This window comes from Solea senegalensis, linkage group LG1 (assembly GCF_019176455.1).
Source record: "Solea senegalensis isolate Sse05_10M linkage group LG1, IFAPA_SoseM_1, whole genome shotgun sequence".
NCBI classification, from domain to species: domain Eukaryota; kingdom Metazoa; phylum Chordata; class Actinopteri; order Pleuronectiformes; family Soleidae; genus Solea; species Solea senegalensis.
This window is the reverse complement of record NC_058021.1, coordinates 11,878,499-11,904,134: the sequence shown is the minus strand read 5'-3', so window position 1 is coordinate 11,904,134 and position 25,636 is coordinate 11,878,499. Positions and strand designations below refer to the sequence as shown.

Below are 25,636 nucleotides of genomic sequence, written 5' to 3'. Positions count from 1 at the left end.
AAAAAAAAACAGCTGTAACTTATTAAGTATTGTTCATTAATGAGACTAAAGCCCTCCCCCCCCCCCATCATCAGTCTCTAGAGTTCTCTCCAGGGTCTCATTCTTTGTTGAAAGTGCAGTTTTGGAATTGGTTTTCCCCAGATATAAATTTTCAGGATGGGAGGACAATAAGAGGCCCCAGCTGCATCGTTTTCTCTGGAAGAAAAAAATAAAAATAAAGTCACATTAGGGCTCATTAAAATGGATTTCTGAAAGGATCTTTCAGCTAATGGTTCAGTGAATCTTAATGGTATATTCATATAATTCAGTCAGTTAATCATTCAATTAAAACAAATCAGTTGCATTTGTGTGGCCTGTTCTCCATCAAGGATAAATTAGGGAAAGAGACATGATTTTGAAAACGCTAGATTTATAAAAATACTGTAAATTAAATATTTGTTATACAGACCCAGATTTGTGTCTGTCGCCCTCTTCATGAATCTAGAAGATGACTGATGAAGATTGCCGCGTTGGCTGTGATGCCCTCCTGGACGGAAATGGACATAATTGGCTGGTTCGGGCATTTTCTGCATTAAACTTTCCTGTGAAGTCTTCATGGACCAGGCTTTGGTGCCGATTGGAGATGTGGGGGGTTCTGTGGGGGAGGGCTCCTCAAATGGTTGGGAGATATCGCAGCTTGTGCATGCCTGGTCGTTCCCATCAACGGACTGCCATCTGGACATGGAGGGAAGTTTCTTTGTAATTAAATGAAAATGACGAGTGGAAAGTTTTTTTTACTGAAGCACTTTCCCAAACTTTGTTAGAGCACACACACACTTTTAAAGATGGAAATATAAGATTTCAGACAATGTTATTGCCATTTTTGTAACATCCAATATTATTTTTAAATGGAGGGACTGGTGTCCTGTCTAGGTTGCCTCTCACCCTGTCAGACGGGATTGGCACCAGCAACCCCCATGACCCTCATGTGGGGGAAGGTTCAGACATTTTCATGCAATAAATGTTAATCACAACCTACTTTTCATGCCTGTTATTTAATGAAGCTTAAGTAGAAGTGTGTGGTGGAAATCAAAAAATAGCTAGTTATTTATGAACAGAAAACAGTCTACGATTGTCGTGTTCCACTCACTGAGCTGAAACCGGATTATGTATTCCTCATGATCACGCTCATGACTTCTATAATTGATAACACTCTCTGTAACACACAGGACAAGCTTTGACTTTTTTGCCAACTATCAGATAGATTGCAGAGTTTGTAGGAACAGATTGGAGCTCAGCATGGGAGAGAAAAAGGGTACCAGTCTCCTGGTTAGTGTACCATCAACATGATTCTGTAGCTGTTGTTTTCAGGCAAAATAGTTGCAGAGTTCCACTTTCAGATGACCGGAGGAAAAAAAATTGAATAATACTATACCGTTTCTCAATAAAAGAGCAGGCCCTGTTGTGTGAGTCGATTGTTGATGTGATAGGAACAGCCTTTATGTGACAGGTTATGTAGACCTATGGTAGAGATATGTGAAATATAAATAGATATATACTGCAGTCAAAATAACCAGTTAGGTGTTCTATACTGAACAGAACAAAGCGACGAGCCATAAGATTGTAATACAATGAAGATCTGATTGAAAACTCAGGCAAGCCACCCACCTGGCTTCTGGCATCTTGAGAAAACCTGAACGCATCCATCTGAAATCTCAAATTGTGCTCCTTAACTCTTGGTAAGAAACGGGAGCTGGAGCTGGTCAGGTAAGCATCAGTAAGACATCTGTAGAGAGCAGAGAACAAGTATGCATCATCACTTGAAGGTTGCTAAATTGAAGTGTTTTAAAAATGTTGTCATGCTCACCCATGATGCTCGATGAAGTCATATTTTAAGGTTCCTTCAGCATCAGCAGCCGGTGTAGCAACACAGCGGTCGATGTAGACGCGCAGGGGCAAGTGATTACCAATGATGGCAGACACTTCGAAATGAATGAGGTCACCAAGGAAATATGAGTGAGCTCCCCTCTGAAACTGCCAGTCATCTAAAAAAAAAGATAAAGCATTACTTCAAATGTTGCATAAGACAATGGGGAAGATCCACGAACACTCTGTAGATACCAGTCATGAGTCGAAAATTGAAATCCACTTGGTTCTGAGCTGATGTCGTGGAGACGAGAGGAATCCATTTGGGAAGCAGAGAAAAACTATCCACGGCATATTTGCTGAAATAAACATTAAGAAGAATTCTCAACAATGTTTAAATAACACAATAAGATCCATCTGTAAACAACTTTTATGACAAAATATGCTTACTTTTCATAATGGCATTCCACTGGAATCGTTGCTCCATCTAATCTAAGCAGACTACCGGATGACGTTTCAGGTGAGTAGACCAGGACAGTAGAGTAGATAATCTTCTCTTTGTTTGACTGGAAAAGAACGCCAGTTCTTCAGAAAGTTTTACAACAGCAATTATAACAAAATAATGTGTTAATTTTAACAGAAATCCACAATATGGATGAAACATTGGTAAGAATTTCTACAACTACTGTACACTCGAGCTGTTCATTATGGAATAACATTTCACTACCATAAAATGATAAATGGAAAATAATTTTTTTTTCTCCTCAAAATAATGACTTACTATCTGAAAAGATGAGTATCTCAATACAAGGTTTTTAGGTCAGTAATTTCATTATTTTGAAATACTCCTTTTGCATCGGTACATGCTTATCTTGAGATGTCCCTCAATATTGTGAGTTTGTAAGTAACTATACTTTGCAATTGTTTCAATATTATCTTTTCAAGGACAAGAGTCAAGACCCACTGTTTGTCATTTCACATGGTATTTGTAAATAGTGCAAGATAACCACATACAACAAATAAAAATAAAGAAAGCCAACACTAAAACCCTTATATTTTTAACTAGGCCATTATTTTGGCATCACATTGGCAGAAATAGACGTCTGTACTCCATAAACACAAAACAGTTCAGTGCTCACTGAGAGTTTCGTTCCACAGTCCAAGAGGTGAGCCCTCATGGTGAATTCGGCCTCTCCTGACGGGACTGCCCTGCACGAACCCTCTTCAGATACTGAATCAGGGCCGAGGCGCAGGTGATGACCGTCTACCTGAAGGCCTGTATCGAACATGTCAGCCTGCACCACCACCTCTATCGAGTCCGGGTGACATTTGACGACGATGGGCCGAGGGCGCACACTGAGCCCCGCGCTCTGCTGCTGTTGTTGCTGCTGTTGCTGTTTGGCTGCAGACACCTGGGGCTGGATGTTTGGATGATAAAGACTGCTGGTCGGCGTGCGGACGCTTGCTGAGCTCGAGCCTCGGCTGTGCTGTAATAACCGGGTTTCTGCGAATGTGTAAAGTGAGATGAAGACGATGATGCACCAAGCAAAGGGTTTCCGCGCGTTCAGGTCCATCCTCGGGCGAGTCCGCTGAAAACGTCACCACAGGTGTAAATGCCTAACGCTGATTGCAATTAAAACGACTCTCACACACCTGGCACTACTCACAAAAATCACACAAACTTTCAACACTAAAGTGTTATTATTTAACACATATAGTTATTATACAACATATATAGTCAATATTATATTATTATTATTATTATTATTATTATTATTATATAACAATATTTACTTACTTTTTTCTAATTGTGTGTACATGAGTGGTGAGGTTCTGTGGTGCAGGCACGTGTGCTATGAGTTACTTTTCCCACTAGGTGGCACTACAACAGCATATCAGTCCAACTTGTATACACTACACCGTCCAACGTTCAAAGCATTGCATTTTGCCTTTACAACCTTACATTTAATTGGCTAAATGCACAGTGCTGTGACACTGCAACCATTGATTCTTTTCATTAAAGCCAACAACACTGAATAAATGAGAGACACATCAGCAGGATTTATGCAGGAAATGTATTTATTTAATGAGTGTAGAGAATATTACAATAATAAATACGTGGAAATAAATAGTCCATAACATAAACAAAAATGTTTATGAATAAATAAATAGTTCACAATCTGGAAATGCACTTTTTAAACAAAGTACTTAAACACACCATTTTGATGTTAAATATAAAATCCTATAAAACATAAATATGTCCCTAGACGTAAATGTTATCTGTCAATACTAGATAATGGGATAGTAACATTATCGAATGTGCATGTAAAGTGGTTCTGTGTAGTTTTCTGAATCTATTGGAGAACAGGTTTTGTGTGATCTCCAGAGTGCACATATCCAACCACCCTGTTGATAGTGATGGTGCGGATTTGGAAGCCCTTTAACACTTTGCAGAGGCTCAGTCTTTCATCGTAGGTGCTCGGATGGTCTTCAACATCCTTTAACATGAGATGCAGTCATGATTAAGGGTTTATTACTGTAATACAGCATCTAAAATAAGTATCTACAAGTGTAAAAACCACTTAAGCTGAGCGTCACTTACCTGCTTTAGGGTCAAATCTGTGAACGCAGACCGTGTGAAGCAGTTCTGTTGAGAGCAAAGGTTTGACGTTAAAGCACCACACTGATTTCCAGTGTTCACAATGTCCTCCTCTTACTGTATAACCCTTAACATTAATCTTATTTTAAATGTTAGGTACACTGACTACCCTTTATCTAACCAGCCACTCATTGAACAGTCATATATTTTGATATTATTGGTTCATATAAGTGTAAAACGAGTTACCTCCATGAATTCTCTGAGGCTGAACAGAACTGTTGTTTTGAGCAAATTGTTACTGTCCAGATGAGATGCCAGAAATTTGTAGTAGTGATCCAAATCCTGCACAATGTTTTTCAGACAGGACTCCTGGATGACAAAGCAACACCATTAATTATATTGAATGTGTACACCTTGGCGCAAATGATCTCTCATTTATGTCAAAATCTGAAAAGTGACAACATTATGTAGTTATAATAAAGCTAGAGTTTTGTCGTAAGAGACAGAACTTAACCTACCTGATCAAAGACTGTTGTAGTGATTCCAGAACACGTTGATCCCTGTGAGACAAACACAGTTACTGATACATATAATATCATATAACAACATATAATATACATATAATATGCTATGTGTCCATAATTTCCTGGAATACTGTACATATTTCATTACATATGTACCTTTGGTGCACACACAGACGGCGTGTTCGTCTCTGTGTTCAGCTCCACACTCTGCTTTGAGCAATCGATTCCACTGAACAGGTTGTTCTGTGCCGCCCCCCAAAAAAAGTCTTTTTTGAGTCTTTTTGAAATCATAATATTAAAGACAGATTAAAGAGAATGAGAATGAGGCTTACCTGTGTGAGAGCAAAAGTGATATTCTGAAGGAGAGTGTTTGCATATAAGACACAGGATTCTGTTATCAACCCTTCGCTCTTCATTGGCAGGGGCTGAGCGACGTGCCACAGCGAGGAGCTGAACACCAGGAGCACAAGCGCTGGAGTGAAGTCTGCCGCAAAGAGGAAAAAAATATATAACTATATAAAAAAAGAAAAGAAATTGAATAAACATTATTCAGTTACTGCATACTCACAAGGTTTGATGAGCGGCATCTTGGATGAGGAGTGTTTACACAGATTTCTTCTTGAGTCTAACTGAGCTCAGACATTCTTGTGTTTTATACTGAAGAGTGACACGGGGGGTTCCCCCCACCCCCCTATCACAGTTGTGTGTTGACACTGAACCTGAAAGAGCAAGGTCAAGGTAGTAAAGTTTCCTTTTCCAACCATATAGAGCACCAAGTGCTCTGGTGAAACTGGAATTAACATTAAGTGAAACATCAGTGATGAAGTAACTGTGCAGCAGCTTCACACTGATCTGATGACTGTTCATTGTTGACATTGACATTTCCAAAGGGGAAAGCGCGTGCAAGTACTCTCATTTTCATCTGTAACACTGAACTCTCCATCACCATCACCATTTTAGTTGAACAATGATCACAATTATATACATATATATTTATATATATATATATATGAAAATATAAAATTCACCACTTGCCCAGTCTTGTGTCTTCTCCATGCTAAGGTCCTCTACCCGTCCTGCACGGTATCATGGTGGTCAGTGGCCTGTATCTCTTCATTTGGCTTATTGGATCTTTTTCGGACCATTCATCTGACTCTCAAGGCCCTGTCTTCCTCGGTGTAGATATTTGGCTGTGGCAGATCTCCTTGTGACCCCTTCAATGGTCACCATTTGCTTGTGGGATTCCAAGGTATTTGTAGGTGTCTTAAACATCTGCTATGTTGCCTTCAATAAGTTCCAATCCCTCAGTTCTGATCATCCCACCACATTTGCATTCATTGTTGCAGTCCATTCACTGAAATAATGAATGTAATAATGTATATTTTAATGACAAAATTTGAATTTTTCCAAAGAGTAAATGAACTCTTTTAATGATACATCAATAGCGGTTTATTTTGAACCAACTGCATGTAACAACGTTTCCTTTTTGTCCCCACAGTGACAGCACCCTTACTCACTTGTAAGTGAGTAAGGGTGCATTTTAGAATGTGCATGTTGGCATGCCGAACATAGAGGTTGCATAAGTGTCAACAGAAGTGTGAAAGCATAGAGAAACTCCACTCACTTTTCTTTCCTTTTACAGTAAGAGTCAACGTGGGCAGATTTAATCGGAACACGCAATGCAAAATAGGTCTTGTGAAATATGGAGTTCACACCAGTGAAACATTTATTTATTCTTTTTTTTTTACAATCATTATACAATCATTATACGGAACGTTGACGGAGCAATTCATGGAGCAAACAATAGGAATTGAAAGATCCCTTTGTGTTGATTGACTGACATTCTTGAAAAGCTTCTAGTGAACACACTTAAACACAGAGAGACGACAAGGCTTGTCCTTTCAATAAAGTTTACCATTTACATACGGTATGTCCATAAACCTTTTAAACACATAAAATAGATATAGCTTATTTTAGTTTATTAATATATTTGTCTTATACTTTTATTTTTTCTTCATGTTCAACTTTGATGAGCATTGGTAAATTGAGCATAGCAAAAATCACATCGTTGCATATTTTTATTAAGAGGCTGTTCATGTCTGCATGCTTCCTCAGTCTCTTCCTCTGTGTGTGGAGCCCAAATCATTTTTGAACCCACACCTCATTTGGTTGAGTATCAAGTGTCACCACCGCATTTGACGAATACAAATGTTTTGTTTTGTTTTTTAAATACATACAGCATTTAAAGCAGGTGGGTGGAAACTGTCACAGCCAATTGTGTATGATCTTTTCAAGACCGGTGAAGCTAAGCTGCATAATGTTATTTATTTCTTTGTTTGTTTTGTGTTGCAGTAGCTCAAGACGGTAAATTCCAGTGCTAAAAGGTGATGACAGTGCTTCTAGTGAAACTGGTGAACGGGGGCCAATGTAGAGAAGACTGGACTCTCTTCTTCATTTTGAGTCCACACCACGGCATACATGAGTGTACTGTGCAAAATCAATCAAGAGGTAAATCAGTGTTGGGGATGGAACTAAGTCAAGAGTTTCCATTCTCTGGAATGTGCTGTGATTAATCATGCTGAGTGGAAGTGAAAAGCCTGCACAACCCCAGCTGTGTGTGGAAGCGGCGCGCTCCTCTGCCCTTCAACAACATCCTGTATAGTGCAACACAACTGTGTATGCGATAATAACTATTTGTGCCGTATTCAGCTCTTTAGGAACAGCACAGATGGAGTTTCATGAGTAACACTGGTGACAGCAGCAGGGCGGATGACGTGCAGACGGACACATGTTGAGGGGGGGGTTGGTGTGGGTGTTTTATTTCGAGAGAGATTTCTCTGCCTGGTGACGATGGTGGCTGTGAGCGTGCCTGTAATGACAACAAAAAAAACAAAAGAAAACAAGAAGATGACGATAAGATGTCCAGTAAAGATCCAAACGCAGCTTGTGAGACAAAGAACAGACAGCGATATGAGAGCGTCACCTGGTGAGGTCCTCTATGTCCACCAACATGGCGTCCTGCTCCACATGCAGCTCATCCCTCATCAGCAGCAGCTGCACAAGCTCTTCATTTAAACCTGGGTAAAATTATAGATGCAATATAATCAAGACTAAAGCATTGGTGGGACTTATCTGATGGGTCAGGAGCGTTACATTTGGAAAAAAGCTCGTTTATTAATTAATCGTTTATCAAAACAGTTGTCGATTAATTTGGTAATCGATTATTAATCGATGAATAGTTTCAGCTCTAAAGTGTATAAGGTTTAGAATAAACCTTTTATATGTTTCTACAGCCGCCTGAAAGGACAAACCACGACACAGACAAAGAAGAGAATCATCCTTTCTGGTTTGCACGGGCCACCGTAGTTCACTGAAACACTTGGGAAAGGCAGGAGTGAGCAGAGCACTTTCAAGTCTCAGTTTTTATTTTGTATATTGTTTTTTTTTATTTTGAGAGCCATTAAAGTGCATTTAAATCAGTAATTCAGTATTTTCTAAAACATATTTCTCTTTAGCCACTAAATAATAATACATAGTATACACATAACAGTGTCTGTTTCATACACTGTATGTTTGTGTGTGTGTGTGTGTGTGTGTTACTCACTCTGAATCTGTGAGTGTAAGTCGTTTGTGATGACTTGCAGCTGTCCAAGACTCATGTCTCTCATGTCTCCTCGCCTCAAATTCCTCTTCATCAAGCCCTCGTTGATGTGAGGCAAATGGGGAAGCTACAGAGAAACACACACACACAGAAAGGAGATTATATACAGTGTGTGCAAAACAGCTCACAATGTGGATAAAAACTAAAGTGTGTGTTCTTTTTTTGTTTGCGCAAGCCTTTTAAAAAAGCCTTTTTGTTTGCTTCTATCAGGAGTAACGTTGTTGGTCTCACAAGATCTGCCCACGTGAGAGCAGCGTGAAGTTGAGAACATGGCAGAAGCTCCAGGAGCTGCTCCACTGAAGACACTGCCAGGCCTAAAGGCAATTGTCTTCATTCATTTTGGATGGAACTTTTTTTTGTCCTGAGAATTTCTTTCATGTCAGTGTTAGTGACTGAAATCTCCCTGAGTGATCCAATATTGACTAAATTTAGAAATTGAAATCTTGTTCAGGAAATCTGGGAGAGTGGTCACATGCACATCCACTTTTAAACCCCAACTGACTTTCGCAGCATGCAATTACCACATCAGTACTGTGTTTCCCATGATAGCAGCTCAGTTCACTTTTACTTCATTTGTATAGCCCCACAACACACACACACACATATACACACACTGACTAACCAAGTCAGCCACTGGTGAACGTCTGTGCATTTGGATTTGCCTCTCCACCTCGACCTGCATGCGAGCCATGGGTCGAGCCAGAGCCAGAGCCACTTTGGCCTCCTCCTGCAGTCTCCGCTGCACCTGCCAGAACCCGCTGCAGTCATCTAACGGGTCTGAGTCCTCCTCCGCTGTGTCACGGTCTGATAATGAGGAGCTCTGCTTGCTCTGGGGAGGAAGTATACGTTACACGGTATTCTCAGGCGTTTACGACGCAGAGTATTGAGAGTGGTGGGGGCGAGACTGTTCCTACCACAGGTGACAACGGTGTGTCCAGACTGGTTTCTGTCCTGCTGTCCTCTGCATCACTGTCTTTGTCACTATTGCTGTCATTGACGAAGCACACCTGCAGGTTCACTCCACTCTGCTGCAGCCTGAGGTGAAATACACAATGAACACGAGAGGAGACGTTAGAGTTCAATAAGAGACTCTCAAAATGTCTCAGTCTTAATGAACCCTGTTCAGAGGTGAGGACAGTTACTGATTGGTTGTAGAGATTTTGTAACCCTAACCCTAACCTTCTTTTTGTGTTTTAGTTAAGATAAGACAATGCTGTATACAGTATTTGAATGTCACGGCTCAATCTGACTTCAGTGATGCTCTCATGACTAAATAGGATCAATTTTGGAATGACACCTTCAATAATTACATAAGAAATGTCACACGGTATGACCTCATCCACTAGAAACAAAAGCAACTGTGATCCCTAACTATTAGATTGACAAACATAAAAGCCGGTCCCTCACAGCAGTCACAACAAAACCTTGACCTCAGTTTCTACAAGAGCTCAAAAAGGCAATTGACTGAATTCCTGATCATGACACTCTGAAAGAACCTAATAACCAAAAGTAACACTTCAACTGGGTAAGAACAATAACATACACAAAAACAAACAGTGTGGACAGGGTTGTTTTGGAATTTCCAACCCAAACTAAGGCCTGGCCCTCCTTAACATCTGGGCAAGACACATTAAGACCAATCATAGCCCTGGACTCATAACAGGAACCACTTCTTTCAGCGTTTGGCTCACAGATAAATCTGTACTTCCTTAAAAGGCAGCCACTATGATTTAAGTCACCCCCTCAAATGAAAAAAAAATAGAGTACTGGCTTCATGGTTAACCAACATGTGTGTGATGTAATGCAAAGTTTCCAGAGCTTGTGTGTGTGTGTGTGTGTGTCTCTGAGGACGTCATATGCTTTGATAAGAAATATGAGCTATGATTCCCTTTCGTTTGATTTCATGTTTGTCATCTACTCTTTTTTTTTGGTTAGCAATGGCTATGGCAGCTTTTGTAACAGTGGGAATCTTCCATTTTGTGCGTTTGTGTGTGTGTTGCATTTTTTTTTCCCAATGGGATGAAAGGCAGATGGGATTTTGTATCTGTATGTTTTGTGTGTCCACCAATAAAAAAAATACTTCAAAAATGCAATTATTTCCTCAATTTTTGTGAATAGCATTTGCATAATGGTTACTACATGTCCCAGGTGAAACAAATAATGCTTTAGCACTGGTGCATTAACATCGAGATTTGAAAATGAAGCCCGGCACAACATTTCAGTTTTATCACACTATGGTTAACACAGTTATTTTTTTTCTTACTGGAGACATTTCATTTTGGCATCAGACAATCACCTCTCTGTATCATTTTTGAGAGAATTTCGTGCAAATGTGTCTGATTTATGACGCCGAGGCATGGTAATCTCTGTTTCATCAGAGGTTAACCACGGCGCCGCCCCCTCGGTGCCAGCTCTTTCTGACACTCACACATCTTTGTTCCGTTGCTCAAAGTCAATAAGGTATTGTTCAGCCCAATGTCACTTCTCTCGGCCTGACTGTAAATATGATTGTGGCTTTTCAGGAAATCTTTCACTTTGGTGAGAGGTCAAGGGAATTCCGGTGTTTGCTTTGCTTTTTCTTTCTCAGTTGTTAAATGTAGTGAGCTATTGAACAGCTCCCTCTCCTGGTTGTTAAATCCCTGCTTGCGTTTGCCATGTCGACAGAGCTCAGTTTCACATATGCAACAAAAAAGGGGACTTATGTCCTGGGAAAACCATACGTTTTCCAAAATACCACAATGGCCTGGTGGTGTCTGCTTTATGACATCCATTATCTCAGATTACGTCAGATTATTTGAAAATGCTGTTTCACATTTACTGAACTTTTTTTTTTAATTGCCAAATTTGAAGATACCTAGTCGCTACAAAGATGATTAGACTCATACTTTTGGTTTCACACCAACATATTAGGTTGGAGTAGGTCTCCACTTTTGTGCCACAGTTCCCAGAATGGAGTGTGTCACCTGTCGGAGGCTAAAACAAGCTCTCATCCTCATGACCAAACTGTAACACACATGTTTACACACATAAACACACACACACACACACACACACCCGCACACGACTCAAACCCACCGAGAGGAAGGACCATTCTTGCTGCAGCTGGTGTAGATGACGGGCTCGTCGTCATAGAAACTGCCAAGGGCGAGTTTCTGCCTGATGCACTCTCTCTCATTCCTCTGGGCCTGTTGTCAGAAACAACATGTTAAAAAAGAAAATCCACAAATACAAAGAGTTTGAATAAAGGTGCTCTGGCTGTATTTCCGCTTGACACATTGGAGGAAATAATTCAGATGGGTGTGTGTAAACTGATATTCAAATCTGAGCTATTAATAGGCCGCTTTGAAAGGGGGATTAAAGGAAAAGGGAGGGATAAGAATCCATTGTGCAGAGAAAATGTAGATGGAAAGACATGAGCAAAGCCCTGTAATCCAATTTATGGCCAGTCACACACCAAGATAATCCAGCTGTCGTTATTATTGTACAATATTATTAAATTATCAAATAAAACATGTTTTTAAAAGTAGGTCAGGTGCCTTTTCTCCTTGGTCCAGACAATATCACATACAGTGCATATAATATAATAATGTAATGCATGTGTCAACAATCTGTCCGAGATGTCTCCTGCCTTAACACCCAATGCATCCTGGGATAGAGCACGGCTCCCATGAGTAAATGAATGAGAAAAGATCATTCAGTCACACGGCAAAGCATGAAATAGACCTGCTGTGTCATTTATCCTAACCTTTTCAAAATGGAAGAAGAGTTAGAATATATTTTTTGCTTTTTTTTTCCAGTCCACACATCAGACAGAATATGTATACAATTTTTAAATATTTGTTTTAAATGCACCTTGTTCTCCTTCTCGTCTCATAACTAAATACATAAATAAATAAATTTTTAAGCTCAGTGTTAATCTCTTGCAATCACATGACGATAACTGCTGCAAGGCTCCGACGAAGGTCTTTTTTGGCTAACTAAAATGATTTAAAAATGCCGTGCCATTCTACTATTTCACACCTTCTCACTCTCTTAACATTCTCTTAATCCCGCTCATATTTATCTGGTGACTCATTTCTCAGCATCCAGAAGTTTCCATGTCCTGATTCGATTCTGATACCCTTCATCCTCTGCTCCCTTTTCGACTCCTCCATTCCCAGGTAAAATGATTCTCTTACTGTGTCGTGTTCACTTCATCTGAATTACCTTCATCTATTCAACTATTTTATGGTATTTTCATATTGTTATATTAAATAACCGATTAAATGCTGCTGCACAACATTTTTCTATTCTATTAACGTATCTTATATTATGGTATTGTGCCAAATTCTGAAATGTGGGTCGATGACACGCAGACCCCCATCACCAAGCAAGCCATAACACCACCAAGATTAGAGAAGCCACTTCCCTAAATAACCCAAAACATCAGAGACACACACACATCGCTTTTTGTGGTTCATCATGATATGATGCTGTGATGTAAGAACATAAATCACAGTTGATCGCTTTTAGACAAACGCTTGGCCTAATGCTTATCCACACACACACACACACACACACACACATTCATACAAAGCCTATTTTGATGTGATCACATATGGTAAAAACACTCAGTCATGATGATTCCATTTAGGAAAACCAGAACAAAGCAGACATCAATCGTGCCAAGATGGAATCGACACGGAAAAGGTGTCAAAGCAGAGATAAGCAAATAAAAAAAAACACACACCCTCTCCCTTTACAACCACACATCTGCTCCAGTATGGCTGATTCCTTTACAGCAGCACACCCATGATGGATACCTATCATGTATACCTGTGAATAATATATGATACATATGATACACATTACACACTGTGTCATACATAACATAAACCCACACACCTGGTAAATGCGTTTCTCTTGGTGGACCATCCTTTATTGCATCGTACTGAAACAGACGCTGTGCCTTTCTCTACACTGCAGTGAAGCTGGACCCAGGAGACCCTCTCATATACTGCAGCTTCATGCAGGAGAGGGAGGGAGGGAGGGAGGGAGGAGAGAGCAGGAGAGAGAGGGAGGGGGTTCATGTGAGAACCGGAGAGGATAGAGTGGGTAGAGGCGGAAGTGGAGGAGGAGAGAAAAATGAAGGATGATGGGAGAGAGAGAGAGAGAGAGGAGGGGGGAGCTCTGCTGATCTGTTATCTGTTCCTCCATCTTCCTCACATGCTTTCTCAGACTCTGCTTCATACTAGAAGGGAAGGAACACATAATAGCAGCTCCTGTGTCCCCAAAAGAGATGAATCGATTAAAAAAATAAATAAATGAGACCGCAAAACTGGAACACAAAATCATGAAGGAGGCCGCTGTTGATCAACGAATGCTCCTCTAAAAAATGTCAGCCACTCTGACGTGGCAGGGGAACAGAGCTGTGGATTTTTAATTACACATTGTCTATTTGTTTTGCCTCCTGAAGGAATTCCTCGCCCGCCCGCCCGCCCGCCCCTTTTCCACTTCACAGATCACACACAAGTGTGATGAGCCGGAAGAGAAACAAGGAGGAGCACAGTGCACGTGCCCACATGTGCGTACACAGGAATACAAATACACACATTGTGTTCCCTACGGTGCCGTGTGACAGCGAAGGGATGATTTAAGGTCCAGTGTGTAAGAATTAATGACATCAAATGGTGAAACAGCAGATTGCAACACATGGAGGACTCTGTCACTCACTCACCCCCCTCCCCCTCCCTTTCCCATGCTCCCAGGAGATCTATGGTGGCCTTTGTGTACAAGAAAGGACGTTATCATCAACAGTAATGTCCACCAGCTTACTCGTCCCCCAATGATATAGATGCATGCATTTAGTTTATAGATCAGGTTTATGTGTATGTGTCTTCAAAATGAGACATATACACTTTGGCTGGTCTGTCCACTCAGGCTGCTATAGAAACAAGATGGAGGACTTTATTAAAGCAAAAGTATGTACAAATAACATATTCTAAGGCTAGGAAACCCAAAACATTAATAATTTTTACTAGCCCGTTAAACAACATCTATCTATCTATTTTCTACTGCTGTATCCTCCACAGGGGCGCGGGGGGTGACGGGAGACCAACAACCATGCACTCTCACAACTACGGTCAATTTAGAGTGTCCAATTTGCCTAATCCCCAAATCTGCATGTTTTTGGACTGTGGGAGGAAACTGGAGAACCTGGAGAAAACCCACGTACACATGGGCAAAACAAGCAAACTCCATGCAGGAAGGCTCCTTTAAACAACGCTATCATTTTAAATCATCTGTCATCTGTCATTTCTCGCAGGCCATTAAAATCAGATACGGTAGCTAAACTATACTGCAAATTATTTCACGTTTACTTGTTTTACATCATCAGTAAACAATGACTTTTTATTCCTTTCTCAAATCTGTCATTCAAAGAAACCTGGAGTTGTGCTAAACCCTTAAATGTCTGTTCTCTGGTTAAGAGATGCAGTGGAATTTGTCTCAACAAATGAGGATACACGGACAGTATTTCAGTGCTTGTGCGGCTCAAACAGGATAAGGGAAATGACTCACAGAGATGCTGGAGAGTATGGTTCGCCCTCTCCTGTAACAGTCTACATCCTGAGGTGCAAAGATATCCTGGAGCTCCTCAGCCCAGCTGCGACTGTTGACCATGCAGCCTCTCCCTCCTCTCTGGTGTGGTGGATCACAGTTGTCATCTCCACAGTCCTCCCACCAGTGTCCCACTGTGGCCTTTCGTATAAACACTTCTCCCTCCTCTTCCATGTCCACATCATAATCCTGCATGAAGACAAATTATTTGGAGGGGAAATGCCAGTTGTGGGGGAGGAGCTTAGCGCTCTGGCTGGAAATATAGCCAAAGATAGACTGAGGATATTTAGAGGAGATGCACAGTTTTTACTGTTGACCACTACAAAAATGGCAGTGTCAGACCATCCATGGTCTATTTAATGTAACAAACTTATTTCAACATGTTTCGGTGTTTGTTTTAACATAATTTTACATCTTAAATTCACATGCGCTCTTAAAATAAAACTTATAATTGCATTGTTGCAGGAAACGCATGCATCTGTCACATGTAAAGAGCCAAGTGAAAGTGCAGGAACAGACTGCGTGTGCACAGTATTTTGTAGAGCTGTAGCACGTTAGATTAGTACTCATACCCTACTTTAATACAGATTAACCATCTTCATGGTAACTATTGAGATCGTTTCAATAAACCGCAGTATTTTGTCACCATATAAAGTAAATGCAGTTGCATGCAACTCAATGCTCAGGATCTTGTGTATTTGACAGCTTTAATTTCATATTCAAAGGTTTCATTAGTGCAACCCACAATTTGTGCTCAGATGTTTGACTTCAGGTCAATTTACCAACACAAATGTAATTTCACCATATGCCAAAGTACATACAAGAGAGACACCGTCATAAAATGAAAGCATGACCTCCAAAGTTCAAAGTAAAACAAGTTTATTAGACCCAAGTTCCCAGGACAGCAGCTCCTGAAAGACAGACAGAATGAATGAATGAATGAATGAATGAATGAGCAGCAAAAACCAATACTGATGCAAACATTAAAATTCAATCTAGCTTTACCATTTGGGTTCAAGCTTGTTTTGGCTGCAGATTTTCCCAGTCAATCGGAGGATAATTTTGCCACGGTACACCTTGCCAGTATAGGTTTGGATATGCTCGAGTCTGGAATCCAGATTTGTAACCAGCAGATGGCATGTATTTTTGGTCATCTGGAAGCTCGCCAGCCTTTTTTAAGGCATCGAATAAAACATATGGTTTGAAGGGTTGGGCCATGTAATTTACATAGGGACTCAGTGGACCTGGATAGTTGCTACTACTGGTGGTGGTGGTGCTACTACCACTGGTGGTGGTGCTACTACTACTCGTGGGTGTTGTTTCAGAACATCTTTTAGTCGTTTGTTTGGTGGGAGCAGTTGTAGTTGTAGTCGTCACAGGGCTCGATTGACCTGTTGTTGCTGTGTCAGTTGGCTGAGCTGTGGATGTAGGGGGCAGAGCAGTAGTTTGCATTGGATCAGATGGATCTCTACCATAGAAATGCTGAATGATTGCATAGTAGAAAAAGTCAGGGTTGTTGTTGGGTACTGCATTAGGATAGTAGAACGTATAATAGGTAGGTGGGGACTCGGTGGTCGTCATGTTTGGTCCAGTGGTAGTAGTGGCAGGTGTCACCTCGTTGGTCGTCATGTTTGGTCCAGTGGTAGTAGTGGCAGGTGTCACCTCGTTGGCCGTCACGTTTGGTCCAGTGGTAGTAGTGGCAGGTGGCACAGTTGCAGGGGGAGAATAATAGTAAGGGTAGTAGTAGTAGTAATAATAGTAGTATGGGTAATAAGTTTGGAGCCAATTCAAGTAATACAAATATAGATAATATTGACTGTCAGGATCGGAAGGTGGAGTTTGTCGCTTGCGACGATTCATGCTCCAAGGCCTTTGAGGTGAAGCAAGTTTCCGGGGACGGATGGTAGGATTAGGGGTCACTGAGTCAGGCGTTTCTTCAATACTTTGCAAGATGGGGCAGGTAAATTTAACTGGAGTGTTCAGCCATCTCATCAGGACCACATAGTTTCCATTCTGAAATGAAGTGATTTGTTTTGAGAATATACTCCCATCATCATTGTTACTTTCAATTTCTTACAAACAAAAAACAGATTATCCCTACAATTCTAGTTTGGACATTGAAATCCAATCAGTAAACTGCATATATAGCACTCGAGTGATACAACTTTTAACCACACCAAGTATTTGCTACCATGGAAACCTTCAACTAGTTAAGACCACGATGAGAAAAGTGAAGCAGGTATACCTCTTGCAGTACATTGCAGCCATCATATGGGACAACCAAAACAAGACCCAGTGCATTCTGTTGCATCGAGTACCCACAGTTTTCATTCACTTGGTTCAGAGGGAGAGAGTATCCACTGCCTGCAAGAGGAGAGGGTCATAAAACGTTTACTCAACTTGAACAAACTCCTTTTTCTTGAGAAGCTTGGATGTGTTACAATACCAATGTCTAGCTGTAAATCAGCAGCACCAGGTCCCATGGCTTTGAACTTCATCTTGGTTTGACCACAACACAGTGTAGGGTTCAAGAGCTCCCATGCTGCTTTATTGGCCATGACTTCATTCAGCTGTGATTCCTGTGCAAACAGCTCTTCAAAATGTCAGACAAATATAATATTGTTGACTATCCAGTTCATTTTTCCATGGATATTTGCATGTAAGCATATCAAATTAAGTAGGGGACAAAAACTCACCCGTGTCCTCGGATTGACCCAGGTCCACATGTGGATCATCATCATTGTTACCTGAAGTCTCAACAGAGGAAGATCCCAGCTCAGAGTTCAACTCATTCCCATTAACGAGGATGTTTCCTGCCCGTTCTTTCATCACTGCTGCCTCACTAACCTTGAGCTGTTGCACATTTTTGCCCAGCCCTCGCAAGCTAAAACAAGATATACTCAGGGCCAAAGAGAACATGAGCAAAATGACTGCTACAGTTTGAGGCAGTCTACAGCAGCATCCAGCTTCACCTGCCATAATGGAGCTGTACAGCTGTCAGGGATAGATAGCTATTCAAAACAAAGACTGAAGGAAAGGTTTTTATACTGGGGTCATACTGGCACCAGGTAATTAACCAATCAGAGCTATCAGCTGCAGCTTGCATGTGCTGTTCATTAAGATCACAACAGGTGGCCTTGTTAGGGCTCTCTGATCAACTAATAAATAAAAGAATCGAAGAGGAAGAACTTGGAAGTCTTAGGCTTGCTCTGACTATGCTAAAATAACCGTACATAATTATTTCTCAATGTGTTTATAAAAATACAACCAGGAAATATGTATGCAGTATAAAAAGAACTGTTTCCTTTTATAGAAGAAATAAAAAAAAGAACAGCTATTAAAGGCCTACATGTCAAGTATTTAGTATTTACAATTGAACAATAGCAGGACTCTAAAACCTGGAGCGGAACCCTAATTTACAACAGGCTTATTCAAGACTTGAGCATTACATAGACATGTATGAATTTAACCTAAAACCAGCTTTTAATCACATTATTTGGCGATTAATGCTTTAGCTCCCAGAATGTTTGTCTTAGCATCAGCAAGGGGAACAACACACTTAGTGGTGACTATAAGGCTATTGCACAATACTGTATAGCTTATATTTGATGTCAGATTATGAAGTGTATTTTACCTGCATATACATCACAGTAAGTTACTCAATGTCTTTATTGGACAATGTGTGCAATATGATCATTTATTATCAATACTGCAAACACCTTTGTCTTTGCTTTTTGCAATAGATAAAACCAAATTGGTAAATTCATGAAAACTCTTCAAACCTGTAACATATAGTGAAAGACTGTAAATTACAAATTTAGACAGCCAGTAGATCATCCTTGTGTTTCAATACATAGTAAAGAAAGCAATTACAAAGATATCATATTAACAACTGTATGATATATACACACACTTAAATGATTTCAATATCAGACTTGCTCATCCTCTTGGAAATTTTAAATAAATTCTTGGGTCATTGGTTTACTTCGCACCCAAAACAAATGTTAGACAATTGCAGGTATTTCCAAATATAACTTAAATACAAAAGGAGAAAAAGACAGTACCACTTTAGAAGTGGTGAAATTTCTTTATTAAAATTAAGTTCATTTAATTTGTATGTGCAGTACAACCTCCAAGTATATTTACAGATGTGTACAGGCAAACAACATTTCAACTTGCCAAGTTGAAAGTAGTGATACAGCAGCTGAGACAATGATCAAAAAATACTGACGCAGCTACTTGTTATTCAACCATTTTATTAAACATTCAGCAGGCTAGCTTGACTCATGTGCGGTATGGACCATATGGAACATAAAGAGGGAAGGGGGCATGCGTGCGTGGAAGACTATATGGTAATGGAGCAGGTTGACTTTGCTTTGCGGTTAACGTGGTGGTCGTCGTCGCAGGAGTTGTTGGATATGGAATGAAATCCTTCTGTGGAGGGAACAGCAGAAGCTGCTGGGGAAACTGGGGAGGAAGCTGCTGGAGAAACTGGGGAGGAAGCTGCTGGAGAAACTGGGAGGAAGCTGCTGGAGAAACTGGGAGGAAGCTTTGGAAGCTGCTGGGGAAACTGGGGAGGAAGCTGCTGGGGAAACTGGGGAGGAAGCTGCTGGGGAGGAAGCTGCTGGGGAAACTGGGGAGGAAGCTTTGGAAGCTGCTGGGGAAACTGGGGAGGAAAATGAAGGGGGAAGCCAGGAGGAAACTGCATATGATATTGAGGGGGCAACTGGGGAGGAATCTTGAGGGTAGTCTGGGGTTCAGGGGGTGGCTTAGTTGTGGGCTCTGCAGGTGCCTGACCTAGGTTAGGGAAGTAAACATTTTGTGGATAGAAAAATGGGTACTGTATAATCTTCTGCATTCCTGGTGTTGTGGTTGGTGTTGGTGTTGTGGTTGTGGTTGTTGTGGTTGTGGTGGGTGCCGGTGTAGGATCTGGTAGAGGTCCTACATTGTATGGATAATGCCAGTAGTACATTTGACTTTGGGGATTTAGAGGCTCTTGTTTTGGTGGAATGAGTGTCACAGTCGTTTGGGGCTCTTGGGGGTTCTTAGTTGGCAGTTGTGGTTCAGGAGAAGGTTCTGCAGGTTTGGGGCAACAGAGAGAAACTGGGATTCCCTGCCAACGCATTGGCAGTACATAGTTTCCACCCTTGGGGGGGGGGGGGAACAAAAAATAAATTAAATGTTAGGCAGATTACTTCAACTTTATACTGATTATAGCATTATTTAGCACATTGTGCAGGCAAAGTACATGTGAAACAAATTTGAGCATATCATACAAGTCTAAAATCAACTTAATTTAAATTGCCACAATTCATTTTGCTGAATGAAAATGCAAACTGTCTTTGACAAATTAACTAATAGTTAACAAAAAAGGTACATCATGGCAACGTTCCATTAAGCTGCCTATATTTCAGAATGCATGCCAGCACATGTTTGAACTGAACAGCCATTGTAATTTAGAGGCATCTATGCACTCCTTGCTTTAACTAAAAGGAAAGTGTATTCAAATCAACTGTTATATTTCAGGAAAAGTTACCTCTTGAACCACATTGCAACCATCATATGGAACCAACATGAGGAGTGCAAATGGGTTCCTCTGCATGGTATAACCACAGGTAGATGGGACCTGGGACAAAGCCATGGGAGGTGCTGCTTTTCCTGATGGGTTAAAAATGGAACAATTAACATTCATAGATTACATAGATACATAATGGTGTGGGCTCCTGAAATTCGTCAGGTACCTTGGTCTACTACAAAATTTGAAGCTCCAGCTCCCACCGCTTTGAACCTCATCTGATCTCCGCCACACTGCAGGGAGGAAGCCATGCGTTTCCACGCCGCATCCCTGGAACTGGTACTCTGTCCCTGACCGTTGACTGACAGGAAACACGCAACATGCGGGCGCGTGAATATAGTCACATACCATTTTTTGAATTATTGTTATTAATAATAATAATAATAGTAATAATAGTATTAATAATAATAATAATAACCATATTTCAAATATCTACCTGGAGAGTCCGCCTGATAAGCAGATTCGTCGTCCACTGAAGAGTTTGATGGAGATTCACGGCCTGTCACCTTCTCAAAAACCCTCCCAAACACAACTTTACCCTCTTGGACACCTGTCGTTCTGGCCCCGATTCGCCCTTCCCTTCTTCCCGTTCTCCTCAACCGAAAACCGTGTATCGTTTGCGCCAAAGCGCATGTCAGAAGAAGACCGACAGTCAAATAAGAAGTAGCGCTTGTCATTTTTCCTTCACGCATCGGTCCGTTGAGTCCACGAAAGGCTAGGAGCACTTAAAATGATGTGTCACAGATTTAAGTATCGTAACGTGGCTGCAGGTGTTTCGACAACCAATCAGACGCTGGGGAGTGCAGGTTAATTCCGCGTGCTCTAATTAACACATATTGGTTCCACCTGAGCAAATCTAATTTACTTTACGTAGATCTATTTTACATATCACAAATGTTATCATTACATATGACATTTAACATACATTATATATTATGTCGTTATATTCCTTTTTTGATGGGGACATTTTCAGAACATTTGTAATTTCTGTTCTGAATGAGGTTCTCAGTGAGGATTATTTATTTATGGATTTATTTATTCATTTATTCTAGTGTATAATGTTACATTAATTTCACAGAACAATGTAGTTGTTGGTATTAAGTTCAGTCACCTGGCGACCTATTTCATCTCCATGGTTACTACCAACACTAGGGTATGCAACACTATGTGGGCCAGCTAGATCCTCACATGGGTCAGGAGGCTTACATTTATTGGTGTTTTTATCATCAGGGCCTTTTGACTTGACCATCCTGAGGTGATACAAGGCTTTGGTTTTCTTCTTCTTTGGTGTTTTACAGCAGTAATTTAGTGTGTGTGTGTGTGTGTGTGTGTGTATACGAGTAAGCTATGTGCCCATCACTTATTTGCCAACTTGCCTTAAGATGTCATGATTGTGTGTTTGTATCTTGTGTTTCATTTTGCCTGTATTGCTTTTATTAATTAATTTACTTACTAATCCTGCTTGACATTATCATCATGGCTTTATTTCTTTTTTGCTTTATATATTGTCTGGCAAAGCACTTTGTAAACATGTGGCTTTAAAGGTACCATGATAATGATAATGATAATGATAATAATAATTTGCATTATTATTATTATGATAATAAAAATAATAATTTGCATTATTATTATGATAGTAAATAGTAGCCATATTAACATGCAAGCAGGTACAGTACATGTCATGCATGTACATGTCTATCTATACTATATAATGGCTGCTGTTTTGATTCATTTTGCTGGCGATCACTGAAACTTCACTTGAGCAATTTCACTACAGTCAGAACTAAGGAGGAGAACAAAGATGAGGCCCAGCTTTTCCAGTGAGTCTGCCTCAGGTTTAATTGAAATGGCATTGTCAACATAAAACGTGACCACAACTCATCTTCGAACTGGCAGTTTTCCAGTCATTGTTATATTTAGGTTAATGCCAATGCTCAGGGGCTAAATTCAATGAGACCGCTGTGATTTTTCTTAAGATACTACTGCTGCTACATGTTGTATCAGAGCTGCAGGAGTTCTGAGGTACAATCGAGAGTCGGAAAACACCAGGATAAACAAAACAACCATTCTTCCAGAGGTACTGAAATCAAATTTGTATCTACTGTTGTAAATGTACATTCAAGGCTATGAGGATTTGTCTCAGTGATTATTCGACGGAAAAACATTTTCTTCCAGCCCCCACCATTAACAGAGTGTGTCGTGAAATGTGAGTATTGTGGTGGAGAAGCCAGACCTTCACTTGATGCATGGCTACAGAAGCCTGAGGTGAGGCATGCAGTGTTACCTACAGAAGAAAATCCCTCAAATTTACCTGATGCACTGCTGACCCCCTCCATCCCTCTTCTGTGTCCATCCTAGACAGCTCCAGACTTCTGCTGTGCCCAGTGGCAGCAGCTGAGTGAGGTGCTGCAGGAGCAGAGATGTTTGTTTGAGGGGAGACGGAGATGCGATGTGAAAAGCTGGCACTCCAGCGTCACTGCAGGGCGAGGTAGAGGAGCTGCTCTTCCAAGGCAGAGAAATGCAGGATCATAACAAGTTATTTGAGGACATATTAAGGGGACTTGGGTATGAATCTTCCTTTTAAAATATAATATAGACTCACAAATACAGTGAAACTAATCATGAATTTAAGTGCTTGACATTTGAGTCAGGAACAATGTATTTGGACTTAATCATAGAACACAATCTGAAGTGACAGCCCATGAGGATCATTCAGTTCAATTACCTGCAACAGAAACTTGTAAGTAACTGCTCACCATCTGTTAATCCGTTCATGATTTATTTATTTTATTTTTTTTTATTTCTTGAGATCACTAAATTGTTCGATGTCACCATTTAGTTGACCCAACATCAAAGTTCCTCACCTTCAGACTCTCATGTGCTCCGGAAAAAGGACGCTGGACAGTGTATCCTAGTCGAACAACTGAGAAGTGCTTCACTGACAAAGGAGAAGAAGCTCAGATGTTTGTCCATGTTTGTGGCCACAAGCCACTTCAGTTTGGCATATGTCACCATCAGGTAAACCACAGATTACGGTTGCATTGCCCATTATTTATTCTATACACCTCTGTGTCCTGTAAAAAAAGACTTAGTGGAGTATTGCTTAACTTTGTATTCATTTTTCTGTATTTGTAGCATGGGGCAGAATTTCTACACAAATACTACTCCAGTGGCATGAAATGTTTGACAGTGTTTGCTGACGGGTCTGCTCAGGTCTTGTATCCATTCAGATTGAAAACGAATAGAAAAGAGAAAAAGAGTTCGATTTAAATGATGCAATCATATTCTACCGCAAGGCAACATGCACTCTCCAGTAGGTGTTCCCATCCTTATCATCACGGTAACAGTTATCCCTCAGGACACTTGGCTCTCATTATTGTGGTCACAGAAGAAAACGGAAGGCTCTGCATGGTGTATGAAGACAGCGATGCCCCCAAGCAAACAATCAGGGCTGTGTTCCAGTCTGATGGCAGGGCAACATGTTATCACAGCAATGGAAACATATGGTACCACATCTATCATTTCATTTGTTTTGGAGTATAGATCATTCAATTAGCTCATCATCAGGCATATAAACCAAACATTAACATTCAGTCATGTGTAAATGCATTCTGTGTGTGTGTTGCAGGCTGTCCTTAAACAGATTAGGTGGTCAGTGTTTGGATGAGGCAGGTGCCAGAGTTCGTAGGTGGAGCTGGAACAGTCTCACTCACACACCGCTGCGCCCCGTCTTCCTGTCCCTTAACAAAAGTGTGGGGGTCCGAGTCTTTGGGATGAAACAAGTGTTTGTCTCCTTCCTGGCACAAGGTCAGCAAGCAAAAGTCAGTGTAGGCGCCTGCTGTGTCCAGGTAAAAGTTGTTTTTCTTTTCTTTTTCTTTCTTTCATCACTGTTACGGCCTCTGTTTGACAATTCAGACGTGGCACAATAGGAGACATACAGTCGACAGAAGCCACGAGTTGTACACAATTGTAATTTGTTTTTTATTCACAAAAACAAATTATTTCAAAACAAAGTGAACAAAAGAAAAATGTCAGTGTCACCCCAAAAAAAAAAATAGATGAAATAAACTAAACCCAATTTTTACCATATCTGAATGCATAATAATCTCACTAGCAGTTACAAGCAGTTGGACAAGTGTACCTAATAAAGTGGCCAATGAGCACAAATTTACATCACATGAAATGAGTCTTTATGCAACAATCACATGTGCAAGGTTGGTAGCTTATTTTAACAATGCCATTTAAATTGTAGGGTGAATCTGAAGCAGATGGACGTACCTCAATAACAAAGGAGGAGCTGTTGGTGTCGGCAGCCAGGATTAGGATCCACATGGCCATTCAGTGTCTTCACCAGAGCCTGCAGACACCCTCCCACCCTGGGCTGGCCAGGACCACACTGGCCCCTCACCTCCATGATGTTGCACAAAGGCTTCAGAACATCAGTGCCCATGTGATGATGAGTGACAGTGAGAGAGCCTCTTTCCACAAGTACCTTGAGGGATGTTTTTGATGCCATGCGATGAAAGCCCAGAAACTCGAGAAAACAATTTGGAAAACTTCAGGAACTTTTTTGATTCCCAGATTGTTATTTTAAAAAATGATAATACAGTGGGACACAGTGCTACTTAAATGGTACGGACTATAAAAATGTAAATAAAAGCAGCAATGTAACAGAATCATGTTGTGGGCTGTTTATATCTCCTTCGTGGAAGCATAATATTTTTAACACTGCTGGAGGTATATGTTTTGGTGGTTGACTGCTTGGTGATGTAAAATGGTATCGGTAGATATAAGGTCGCCATAGCAGTATTATATCAGACTGGAAAAAGTTAAAT

General features: G+C 40.7%; 6 protein-coding genes across 9 annotated transcripts; 1 reads left to right on the top strand and 5 right to left on the bottom strand.

Annotated features, from left to right (window-relative positions):
* Window positions 1-11: 11 nt before the first annotated feature.
* zp3b (zona pellucida glycoprotein 3b) lies at window positions 12-3,454 on the bottom strand. The gene is made up of 8 exons (XM_044040626.1): window positions 2,985-3,454; window positions 2,296-2,411; window positions 2,101-2,204; window positions 1,847-2,024; window positions 1,648-1,765; window positions 1,415-1,500; window positions 449-714; window positions 12-195 (listed from the first exon to the last, which is right to left on the bottom strand). The coding sequence occupies exons 1-8, from the start codon at window positions 3,417-3,419 to the stop codon at window positions 152-154; spliced, it is 1,347 nt and encodes a 448-aa protein (XP_043896561.1). The 5' UTR covers window positions 3,420-3,454; the 3' UTR covers window positions 12-151.
* A 570-nt stretch (window positions 3,455-4,024) lies between these two features.
* On the bottom strand, window positions 4,025-6,578 carry zmp:0000001127. Its single transcript, XM_044018555.1, has 7 exons — window positions 5,537-6,578; window positions 5,301-5,452; window positions 5,125-5,211; window positions 4,963-5,004; window positions 4,691-4,813; window positions 4,448-4,492; window positions 4,025-4,343 (listed from the first exon to the last, which is right to left on the bottom strand). The coding sequence occupies exons 1-7, from the start codon at window positions 5,553-5,555 to the stop codon at window positions 4,200-4,202; spliced, it is 612 nt and encodes a 203-aa protein (XP_043874490.1). The 5' UTR covers window positions 5,556-6,578; the 3' UTR covers window positions 4,025-4,199.
* An 81-nt stretch (window positions 6,579-6,659) lies between these two features.
* Window positions 6,660-13,646, bottom strand: zgc:153615 (uncharacterized protein LOC777747 homolog). The gene is made up of 7 exons (XM_044018183.1): window positions 13,514-13,646; window positions 11,705-11,814; window positions 9,544-9,664; window positions 9,252-9,458; window positions 8,573-8,696; window positions 7,952-8,045; window positions 6,660-7,837 (listed from the first exon to the last, which is right to left on the bottom strand). The coding sequence occupies exons 1-7, from the start codon at window positions 13,541-13,543 to the stop codon at window positions 7,786-7,788; spliced, it is 738 nt and encodes a 245-aa protein (XP_043874118.1). The 5' UTR covers window positions 13,544-13,646; the 3' UTR covers window positions 6,660-7,785.
* A 2,442-nt stretch (window positions 13,647-16,088) lies between these two features.
* LOC122779224 lies at window positions 16,089-18,246 on the bottom strand. The gene is made up of 5 exons (XM_044041379.1): window positions 17,923-18,246; window positions 17,673-17,819; window positions 17,472-17,590; window positions 16,232-17,239; window positions 16,089-16,137 (listed from the first exon to the last, which is right to left on the bottom strand). Exons 1-4 carry the CDS (start codon window positions 18,203-18,205, stop codon window positions 16,241-16,243), a joined length of 1,548 nt encoding a protein of 515 aa, XP_043897314.1. The 5' UTR covers window positions 18,206-18,246; the 3' UTR covers window positions 16,089-16,137; window positions 16,232-16,240.
* Window positions 18,247-19,465: 1,219 nt separating this feature from the next.
* On the bottom strand, window positions 19,466-21,561 carry LOC122778683 (leucine-rich repeat extensin-like protein 5). The gene is made up of 5 exons (XM_044040765.1): window positions 21,238-21,561; window positions 20,968-21,102; window positions 20,763-20,884; window positions 19,860-20,372; window positions 19,466-19,741 (listed from the first exon to the last, which is right to left on the bottom strand). The coding sequence occupies exons 1-5, from the start codon at window positions 21,491-21,493 to the stop codon at window positions 19,511-19,513; spliced, it is 1,257 nt and encodes a 418-aa protein (XP_043896700.1). The 5' UTR covers window positions 21,494-21,561; the 3' UTR covers window positions 19,466-19,510.
* Window positions 21,562-21,891: 330 nt separating this feature from the next.
* On the top strand, window positions 21,892-25,477 carry LOC122781042 (glutamate-rich protein 6). 4 transcript variants are annotated; one of them, XM_044044555.1, is made up of 10 exons: window positions 21,892-22,056; window positions 22,778-22,878; window positions 22,977-23,066; window positions 23,160-23,366; window positions 23,480-23,541; window positions 23,641-23,819; window positions 23,937-24,019; window positions 24,149-24,307; window positions 24,430-24,649; window positions 25,054-25,477. In XM_044044555.1, the coding sequence occupies exons 4-10, from the start codon at window positions 23,320-23,322 to the stop codon at window positions 25,309-25,311; spliced, it is 1,008 nt and encodes a 335-aa protein (XP_043900490.1). In that variant the 5' UTR covers window positions 21,892-22,056; window positions 22,778-22,878; window positions 22,977-23,066; window positions 23,160-23,319; the 3' UTR covers window positions 25,312-25,477. The 4 variants fall into 4 exon arrangements, with proteins under 4 accessions (XP_043900490.1, XP_043900482.1, XP_043900474.1 ...); XM_044044547.1 differs by having other exon boundaries at window positions 22,579-22,878; XM_044044539.1 differs by lacking the exon at window positions 21,892-22,056 and adding an exon at window positions 22,399-22,621.
* Window positions 25,478-25,636: the final 159 nt, after the last annotated feature.